Below are 10,700 nucleotides of genomic sequence, written 5' to 3'. Positions count from 1 at the left end.
CGCCGCCGCGCATCCGCTTCCAGGTCTGCCCGCAGCCACACGTGAGGGCCGCTGCGCTGCGCTCCGCGCCGCCGGGAGGAGCGCGGGGAGGGGGCCGCTCCTTCTCCCTGCCCGGCCCCCGCCGCCCGCCGCGCCGCTCGGAGGTGGGCCCGCTCCTGCCCTCCCCTGCCGACCCTGGCTGGGCCGCGGTGGCGGCTCGGCCTTCCCTCCCTTCGCCTCCCTTCCCGCGGGCTCGAACCCCGGTGGGAGGTGGTGAGCCCGGCCCTTGGCCTGAGGTGGGGGGCCCGGGCGGGCGGCGACCCCGGCTGCATTCCCCTGAGGGGCTTCACGCCTGTCGTGGGGCGGCATCGTGGGTGTGGGTGGGCCAGAGCTCGCCGCGTAGGAGCGGCGGAGTGGGGCCCGTTAGTTGGGATCGCCCCGGGCGCCTCTGCGTGAGCGTCTCTGCATCTCCTTAGTAAACACCTCTGCCTGTTTTTGTTGGGTTGGGTTTTTTGTTTGTTTTTTTTGGTGTGTTCCTTCTTTGCTCTAAGTAATTTTAGTAGGGGTTGCACAGTCATAGCGTGATAGAGAGTTGTGTGACTAGTAAAAGAAAGTAGATGGATTCAGTCTTGGGAATTTTTCACTACTGCTGAGGCAATTGAAATACCATGAAGTGCAAAGGAGAGGACTGACTGCTTCCCCTTTGATACCCACTCCGTACAGCATACAACTCATGTTGCCACAGTTCCTTGTCAACCATTTTTTCAGCCCATCAGTATTTTAGAAGCCATTATTGTTTAAAAAGTTGCCTCCTCCTTTCTATTTGTTTTTCAGCAGGAGCAGGAAGTTAGCAGAGAGCACTTCATGTGAATGAGTCCGGTTGTACAGTACAGCCAGCCTTCACACTTACCACGTTTTCCCTTTCCTATGCACCTGATCGGTCACCATAACTCTGATCATACTTAGTCCCAGCCTGATCTTCATTGAAGCTGAAGGAAATAAATATACTGTTAAGATATTTGAAGTTTTTACAACTCTTAAGTGGATATTTTAATATTCTCATGTAGGTGCTCAAGATGCAGCGCTCTGCATCCTGAACGCCCGTTCTCAGTTGCTTATTGCAACTGTGGCAGCGTATGCTTGGAGTTGCTTCCAACTTGTTCGATCTTTTTCAGGCAGAGTTTTTCTTGGGGCTGCTTTAAAGGGGTAAAAGGAGAAGCATGGAAGCTGTATACAATGTCATTGTTGTGATCTGCATCAGCATAACTTTGTGTAAATCAGAAAGACGAGGTCTAGCTAATTCCAATTTCTGTTAAAGGAGATGAGGCATAATTTTAAGTGGTCACAGAATGAAAAGGTTTCCTCTTATGGTTGGTACTCGAGCATCCCTTGATGTGTTGAATCCAGAGGGATTTGTCAGTGTGATAGCTATGAAAATGTAGGATGTGAGAGAGGAAGAGTTTTCAAAGTGCTACCTTCTCCTGGCAGCATCAGGTTAAGACAGCTGCTGATAGCAGCTGGCTACTGGAAGTGGGTGCTGTTTGCCTGAATGTATTCAGCTCCGTGTCATTTTAATCTTACTATAATTTCACTCCATATTGTCTGACCAAGACTACTCTGTTACCACTCATAAAAAGGAAGTCATAGTTACATGAAGGGGGTCTCTGCAGTTACAGTCTGCAGCTGTGGCCTATGGGAATAGTTCACATTCTTGGTGTGAGGCTTTGCTTCAGTCTTGTGACCAGTAAGACTAACCCAGAGACAAATGAGCTTTTCAGTGAAATAACACTGTGATTTTGTTTGATAGTGGATTTTCAATATATTGCATTCCCAATTTTTGGACTATATGACTTGGCTCTGTGTTAAGAAAAGTAATTACTATTTTATCCTTTTCTTCTGTTTGCAGACACAAATGACTCCTCTGTTAAACTGAACAATGAGTCTTGCATTACATGATCTGCTCATTTGTTGTCGGCGCCTTGAAAATGAGAAAGCTGTGGAGCGAAGGGTAACAAGTTTTCTTTTGGTGTGTGTGCCTCAGTTATCAGTTAAGGGAATCATTAATCATTCTTTCCCTGGAAATACCTTTTCAGAAGGAAATTGACAATTTCAAGCGACTTCTCCGTGATTCTGAAACAGTTCTCCAGCTGGACCGGAATTCTGATTCTAAACAAGGAAAACAACTCAACTGGGATGCTGTATTTAGGTAGCTCTTTTTTCTTCTTTGTGAATGGTTGCAGTTTTCTTACATGAAACATCATTAATTTGTTTATTTGGCCTATTTTTAAGCTGGTTGGCTTTTTGTTATGTTTTTTAATTGGACAGTATTGGAATAGTTCTTGTTTCATAGCTGTGCCAAAAATATCCTAGGAAGTATTTGACAAATTTTGTGTGTTATTTTTGAGATGGTCAATAATATATTAGAAATATATAAAAGGAATACAGAAATAGAGACGCTAAATTGAAAACCAATAGTAGGTCAGAAAATCTACAGTGACAAAGCCAGTGAAAAGTTTAATTTATTCTTAGATTTCAAATCTAATATATATTTTAATTTTAAATTATGGAGAAATAGGACTTGAAGATTTTCCCCACTAAAAACAATGAACAGTATTTATTATTTTGTTGTATAATGTTGCAGCATAAATAAAAAGACTTAGCATTGCTTTTTTTTCCTAATGATAAACGGTATGTTTGGTTCCTGTTCAAGTTGCTTCTGGATTATCTTTAAAACTAACAGTTCCTTTCCAGATTATTTCCATTATGCTTAGACTGTAATATATTTCAGTTGGTTCTAGTCTTTGTTAATTAGAACTGTCAGAACAACAAGCACTGATATTCTAGCTAAACCAACATTTAGTTATTTTACTTTAACCATAAATGTGCAGATCCTTGATTAATATCTCTGTTATTTTTGAAGTGTCTTGCAGAAGTATTTCCAGAAAGAAATGAAAAACCTGCAACTGACAAAACCAAATGCATCTGCTTCAACCCAAACTACTAGACAGAAAAAGATGCAAGAAGTTGGAAGTTTGGTCAAGTATTTCATCAGATGTGCTAATAAAAGTCAGTAATCTATACTCATACGTAATTCCTGTTTTGTTTTGTTTTTGTGCTTTGCTTTCCAAATTTTTAGTCTGAAGTAAGTTACCAGATAGAGTGCTCATTTCCAGGTGTTTACAGTTTAAATATCTTCATGTGAATCAGTCCTTTGTGCTCCTTCTCTGTCCTTGCTGATGTTCTTAGTGCCTTTTTCTAATTATCCAATGTGTACGTAACTGATATATCCTCTCATAAGTAATTTGTTTCTTATAAACAGTTGTTTAAGAAAATGGTTCCTAACAGAACTTTTCTGAACTGTAGGGCTGTTTTTTTTTTTTTAAACTAAACGTTGACAATTAATTCCACACTTTGAGTTAATTACAGTTTCACGTTGTTTCTTCATGTAGGAGGACCCAGACTGAAATGTCAGGAACTTCTGATCTATGTCATGGAAATTATAAGAGATCCAACCAGTTGTGCTGCTTATGGATCTGACTGTAGTAGTATACTTCTAAAAGATATCCTCTCAGTAAGGAAATACTGGTGCGAGATATCCCAGCAGCAGTGGACAGGTAACATTTTTAAGCCTACTGACAAATATCTTTGCCTATTACAGAAGCATGTTTGGATGCATTTTAATTTGCTTGATGCCCTGTTGTGTGAGGCACTACACAAAACATGGAGTAAAATAGTATTAGCCTTCAAGGCTTACAGTTGAAATAAACAAAGCAGCAAACGTTAGGAATTTATTTATTTCTTTCTGCATACTATTTTCCTTTTGCTTGCTGAAATGAATATACTTACATAAAATCAGGTTTTGTATGCATGGTCTCCGCAGGGCTTAACATGTATAACAAATCCATGGAATGCGTGTGCTGGAAACAGCCTCAGTGAAACTGGTGTTGGTGTGCAGTGTGTGCAAGTTATTAGGTATTGGGCTGGTATAGTTGTGATATAGTTTATGTATTACTATTAAATTTTATTATCTGAGTTTTGTTGGCTTATGAAGGTCCTAAAAAAACATTGAGTCACTGTTGTTTTATGCACATATTGCATATAAAGAAAGAACTAGAAAGCTTAAGATTTAGATAGATTAAACCAGATTAAAAAGTTGGGTAATCGTATAGCATGCAACCTCAACCGAGTAGAACTGCAAACATAATTTTTCACTTCTCAGAGGATTGAGAGTTAACTCAAGACAGTTAACTTATTTAGCATAGAGGGGAATGTTTTTGAATTTTGGATCATCTGGCCTTTAGTAAGCTCTCAACTCACCTGTTTTCATTTGTTGATGTAATAGAACAGTAATTTGGGGAAAAAAATGTCATTAGAAGTTTTACAGTCTAGTTTGTTGGGTGTTGCATGTGCAGTTCTGGAGAAAGTGTAGAAATATTACCTTTATCTCCATAATGTAGTGCATTAAAGTCCTGAGTTTGGATTTCTGAAAAGCATTTTATAAGAAAATATTCTGCTCTGTAGCTTGAAGAAAGTTCCTTAACTACGGGATGGAAATAAACCTGCGAAGAACTCAGAAGAGGGGTCTGGTTATACTGGGAGTGAAAGGGGAGACAAAAAACCTGATGAAGGCTGGCAAAGCAGAGCAACTGAACTGGAACCATTCAGGATGGGAGATGTGGTTGGGTAACTGGAGAGCCTGAGTATGGGATCTCAGAAGTTAGAGAAGTTGATTCCATTTGGCCATGCAGATAGAACTGGAAGTTGAAGATTGAAGGGAAAGCTGGAACTGTATGGGAAAGCTGCCTGAGACTAGCAGTCATGAAGAGGGTAGAAAACAAAGCGGTGTCAGCCTATGGGAATTGCTGTGTGGTAGTCAGGTAGTTTAGGAATATGGAAATTAGCTGAGTGTGTGTATGGATGGAAGCTGGACGTGTAACAGAAAAAAATTTAACATGAGCTCATAAGGGGCACAGTGGAATTTAAGTACTGAAGTGAGACAGAAATGAAGGCCATAAATCTAGAGGCAGTCAGACTTAAATCCATTAAATTGAACAAGTTGCTTTTATTAAAAGAGGTTTGTGAAGGTTATCATAACCTTTCTTAGCGATTACACTTTAATACTTATTTTTCATTCTTGGAGTACAATGGAGAAGTCTGTTTTCTGTTTATAAAATCAGTGATCTGATACAGGAGTTGAAAGTAAGAACATGGATTCCAGCTGTTGCCCCAAAGCAATTAAATTTGATAAGCAAATACCTATTCATGAGGCACTCCTATCTGCTGAAAGTTCTGAGCTTCTGCAAGTTGATGGTCACACTCTTAAAAATTACAAGGAGGAGTTGTCATATTGGTATATACTGACTGCATCATCAAAGAAGTTGAGTGAGGCCGGTGGGAGCTGTGTGTAGTAGAAGCTGAATTCAGTCTGACTAAAGGAACCTGGAAGCCCTGTGAACTGGTGATGCGACCGTGTGACTATTGCATCTTGGGCATTGACTTTTTAAAGAATAGGTATTCTAGGGACCTGTGAGGACGTCGGTGGGTGTTTGGTATTGCCACTGTAGAAATGAACGAGGACACCTCTGCTCAACTACCTGACTCTGTCAGGGCTGCAACAGACATCGCTTTAGTTGCAACTGGTTGCTGGTTGCAACTCAGTGCACTGGTGACGTTGTTGGACCAACAGAGATTTACTCACTCCTGTACATGGTCTTAGAAAAGGACTGGAAAGTTATGGGGTAGGTCTTCCAACCCATTCGCTCTTTGACAGTCCCATCAGGCTTGTATGAAAATCCAATGGGGACTGGAGATTAATCAGAGATAATTGATATTTGAATGAGGTAACATCACCCTTGAACACTGCAGTACCACGTATACTAGAACTACAGTAGGGACTCAAAGCAAAGAGCCCTACCCAGTATGTAACCATTGACACAGCTGATGCATTTTATTTTCTGTTTTCCTGGTCCCTGATTGTAAACCACAGTTTGTCTTTACCTGGAGAGGACTACGATATTGCTAGAACCTTCTGCCACCAGAATGGAAGCATAGTCCCACCTGTCACTGTCTTGTACAAAAGCTTTTGGGAGACAGCAGTGCCCCAGAACACTTACAGTCCATTGGTGACATTGTAGTGTTGGGAAACACTGCCCATGAGGTGTGTAACAAAAGCAAAGAGATAGCTGGACTTTTACTAAATGCAAGAGCTGAACTCAAAAGAAATAAGGTGAGAAGATGTGTGCAAGAAATAGTTTCTTGGTGTCAAATGGCAAGATGGGTGCTGTTGCGTTCCTACTGATGTGATTTACAGCATCACAGCAATGGCACCGCTGATCAATAAAAAGGAAACACAAGTTTTTCTTGGAATGGTGAGATTTTAAACGCACATCCCTGGATACAGTCTACTCGTGAGCCCACTGTACCGAGTCACAAGGAAAATGGGCTCATTTGAGTGACAACCTGAGCAACAGTAAGATCCAGCTATAGGCTACCAACTATTCCCTGTCAGAAGAAGAAATACTGGGCTTCAATGAAGGAATATGGGCAGCATTTGAAGTAGTGGCAATGGAATTGGAAATGCTGCTGGTGCCTCACTTGCTGGTACTTCGCTGTTAGCTGAAAGGAGAAGTGCCTTTGACTTTCCATACAAGTAGTGTGACCTGGAATAGATTAATAAGGGGAAACAGGGATGCCCTAGCCTACTGGAGGAGTTGGTGGATTGGCCCAAACATCGTGACTTTTGGGGTGTCACCCAAGGTATTACCACATGCTCAAGAAGCCCTGGAATATGACAGGCTTTCAAAAGATTAGTGATTTGCACGGTTCACTAACGGTTCTTGCCTAATTGGTGGCCATTGGCGAAGATGGAAAGCTGTCGTTTGGAATCCTGACCAACAAGTAATAGAAGCTGATGAAGGTGAAGGACAGCCAAGTCAATACGCAGAAGCCCGAGCCATAAGACTGGCTGTTAATGCAGCATTACAGAGGAAATAGCGCAGATTTTACCTGTGTGCTGACTCTTGAATGGTGACCAGAGCCCTCTGGGACTGGCTTACACAGTGGAAACAGGAATTAGCAAAGATGAAGGAGGACTATTTGGATAGCTACCTTGTGGAAAAACATGATACAGGATTTGGAAAAAAAAAAGAGTCTATGGGTATGACATGTCATTAGCTATGTCCCAAAAGGAAGAGCCAGCAAAGAACAAATCAACAACTATCCATTAGACTGAACTACCCAAGCTGCTGCAATCAACTAAGTCCTGGACTAGGAATGTACAGTGAGATTCCCCTATCTCTGGGAAAGAAAGACTGAAGAGTGATTTCTCTAAGGGTGTCATTCTACAAGTAATAAAGGTATTTGATATTTGTTTATTAGTGAAAAAAGATAAACCAAAAAAGGTGTTGAATGTGAAAGCTGTCATTTAGACTAGCAGACTGGAGATTTGTGGTAAGTAGACTATATTGGACCTTTGGGCAGGCCTCGTAAGGGGAATCAGTATGTCCTAGCTGTTTTAAAGAAAGTGCTGCAAGCCAGCTGGAGACTTGCCCAGTAGTTTATGCCACTGCTCTTAGCACTATAGTAGGTCTTGAAAAAGAAATTTTGTAGAGATATGGGACACCAGAAAAATAATTGAGCCTGCTAATTGGCCTCACTTAAAAAACAGAATTATGAAATTATGGACAAATAAACATGGGATTGACCAGATATACCATATTTTCTGTTATCTCCAAGCCTTGAGCCTGGAGACTATTGCAAAGGATGTAATTTACAATGCAAGTAACCTCCCAGTATGTACCATTAAACAAGTGACTGTTAGGGAGGTGTAGAGCAAGGGGAGGAAAAGTGTCGTGGCCTACTGAGCTGGTTTAACTTGAGCAATGAGGCAAATGCCAGAGGGCCCACATGGTGCTGTGCAGGTGTTGGAGATGTAACTTTTTGTCAGATGAAGCACAGTTAGGCAGGTATTGCAGGGAAAGAATGATGTAACTGGCAGACATAGCAGAAACAAACTTACACAAGAATGAGTGATCCAACAACACCAGATGGTCTGACCTCATAGCTGAGCCTGCTTCAATGAGCTGGTGATTTGCTACGCCAGTCAGTGAACTGCAGCTCAGAGCACAGTACTGACCAGTATACACAAAACAATCTGAAAGACACTCTCCACCTCATGAAAACTCATCTACCTCAGCTTGAATGAGCGGACGGTTGGTGGTGTGTCAGCATGAGGTCCTGTCTGCCTTCAGACTGTGGAGGACCTCTAGGGATGCCTGGCAGCAAGCTTGCATAGCCAGAACCAACATGCTTAACACTCCACTGCTCCTGACCACTGACAACCGCTGCTCGTGTCAGCAATGAGAGGAGAATGAGAGAACAACATTTTTTCTGCAACTTCATGGTGTTCTGTTTGTAGTTTCTCAAAATGCAAATGACTGGGCAGTAATTAATGTGTACATTTATTGTCCTGACCTGAACCATGATAGTAGGTTGAAAGGTTTCCATTTATTCAGAGTGTCTGTTATTGAGTGAGATAGCAGGCAGTATGGTGACACTCCCTTCCCCACACACAGCCCTGCGTATTGTCCAGTATGCAACAGACGTATAAGTAAACTTTTACAATTCCAGGTAGCCAGTCACTGATGTGGGCCATTTGTGTGATCTCCATAGTATGCAAGCTTAAACTGTTCCTTAATCTAGGAAGGTAGTTGCTTTGTTCAGCGCACATTCATTGCAAATACGGATAAGATATTCCATTAGAGCTCAAACACCTCATCCAGTACCCCCTCGGGCACTCAAAGCAGCAGAAGATTCATCTTCCAGCAAACACCAGCCACCAAAACAAGGTGGAACTGATACTGCCAAGGAGGCCTCATTCCACTCTTGCTGCTTAACAAATTACACTGTGTCTTTCTTAATCTAAATGTCCAAATGCACTATTTGCTGTGCCACCCCCTGGTACTGAAGTTAGCATGTCGTAGGCTTTTCAGAGCTTGATTTCACCTGTCTGCTATGGGACTTAAAGCAGAACTGGGTCTACCCAAATATTACTGCCACCTGCAGAAAACTATGTCCTTTGTACTCTGAGAACTGTCGGAAGGATGGCAAGAAACAACAGAACCATGCATTGTCACATATATTTAAGGACCAACAAATTGCTTTTTTTTCTTCTGCATATTCTTCTTAAGAGGAGGATTCCACAGCAGCTTCTTTCCCCTACCTCTTCACCCCCATCTGGTGCCTGTGTTGTTGCAGGCATCCCCGAGAGGACGCTGCAGTACTGCAGGGCTGAAGGAGGGAGGAGATGGAGGACAGCATGAAAGCTGTGTTTGAAAGGATCATGAAGGTTTATAAGCAGGACTGGTAGCAGGACTTGGCTCACTCACATGAGGCTTGACAGAGGCTTGGGAACATGGAGCACTGGAGAGGTGGCAGGAGTAGCACTTCCAGCATGAAAATACACTAAACCATGCTGTTAGGTAGTGACTGGTGTGCAGGCAGTTGGGGTTGGAGAAAAAGGAGGAAGTTCAGTCGGGCAGGGAAGGGAATTTCAACTCTTCCAACAACTTGCAGAGTGGGGACTGGTTCATAAAGTCTCTATTCAGGTGGCATAAATCGAGTAGCAGCCACGCTTTTATATGTGTCTTGTTAAATTGATGGTGATGGCTGGAGCAGTAATGTGCTACTGTGATTTGTATGAGGCTGATGGAGGACAGTGGTGGTTCCTAAATGGGCCTTGAAATAAGAAATAAAAAATCAATGGAAGGGGCCTTTCCTTCAGAAAACTTTTAAATGAGTGCCAAGCATGGATGTGTTGCATCTGCAGACTGAAGTGAACTAGCAGAACTGTGCGTAATCCAAATATGAGGAGTCTCAGTACCAACTGTTCTGGTCTGTTGACCTGTTCCTGCTGCGCCAAATTATTTGTTAATATACTTGTGGCTGTAAATCGTTTTTGAGTACTTTTATTGTGTGTTCTGCAACACATGGAGCCCACTGTGCTTGAGGGGTCAAGGTAGAGTAGAAGTTGAGTGTGGAAGAAGTTGAGCTGTGGAAAGATGACCATATGACTGTAGCTACTTGGCTCTGTGTTAACGCAGAGCAGATTGTATCCTAGCTCAGAATGAGTTTAACTTTACTTCCAGTGTAGACAAGACCACATATGATTAGAGTGTTTTTCCCAGTTAAGTTTTGTAAATAATAACATGCAGCTGAATTTAAAAAGGTGGTTTCTGTATATTTAATATACTATTTTTTCTTCAAGCATTTTTATGTAATTCTCTGTAATATACATGATTTTGTATATATTTGTATATTTATAATATACACTTCTTTTTAATGCATTTGCAGAGTTACTGATCCTGTATGGCCAATTATACCTCAAACCTTCTGGGAAGATTAATAGAGTCTTGGTGGCTAGGATAATTCACACGCTTATGAGGGGGTACTGCTCCCAAACTGATGGGTTGAGTTCTGATATGTTTATCTTCTTTTCAAAAGCAATGCAGTGTGCAAGGTACGTTGCAAGTGCTCCTTTTGTATGCTAATTCCTATTTTCAGAGAATAACTCATTTTAAGTATTGGCATTAGACTTTAGTAAAGCAGGTAATATTTCTTTAGACATATTTTGTTCTGTCTTTGAACACCAATTTAATAAATTCTATAAAATATTAATAACTTCTGCATTTGTTAGGCAGACAATATTCTGAATGCAGTTACTT

At 41.6% G+C, this 10,700-nt stretch overlaps 1 protein-coding gene across 2 annotated transcripts in view; it reads left to right on the top strand.

The window, feature by feature from the left end:
* Window positions 1-20: 20 nt before the first annotated feature.
* The window catches only part of ATM (ATM serine/threonine kinase), a 77,672-nt gene continuing 66,992 nt past the window's right edge, over window positions 21-10,700 (top strand). The window contains exons 1-6 of one of the 2 annotated variants that reach the window (XM_086739561.1): window positions 204-481; window positions 1,886-1,987; window positions 2,073-2,185; window positions 2,900-3,045; window positions 3,429-3,593; window positions 10,330-10,495. In XM_086739561.1, the coding sequence (XP_086595687.1) occupies window positions 1,916-1,987; window positions 2,073-2,185; window positions 2,900-3,045; window positions 3,429-3,593; window positions 10,330-10,495 (662 nt within the window). In that variant the 5' untranslated portion in view covers window positions 204-481; window positions 1,886-1,915. Of the gene's footprint in view, window positions 144-203; window positions 482-1,885; window positions 1,988-2,072; window positions 2,186-2,899; window positions 3,060-3,428; window positions 3,594-10,329; window positions 10,496-10,700 lie in introns of those variants that run through there. The other variant, XM_086739562.1, reaches the window with a different exon arrangement.

The sequence above is a fragment of the Chlamydotis macqueenii genome, chromosome 1, assembly GCF_036417535.1.
Source record: "Chlamydotis macqueenii isolate bChlMac1 chromosome 1, bChlMac1.mat, whole genome shotgun sequence".
NCBI classification, from domain to species: domain Eukaryota; kingdom Metazoa; phylum Chordata; class Aves; order Otidiformes; family Otididae; genus Chlamydotis; species Chlamydotis macqueenii.
The sequence above is the reverse complement of the archived record's forward strand: the minus strand, read 5'-3'. Positions and strand labels throughout refer to the sequence as shown.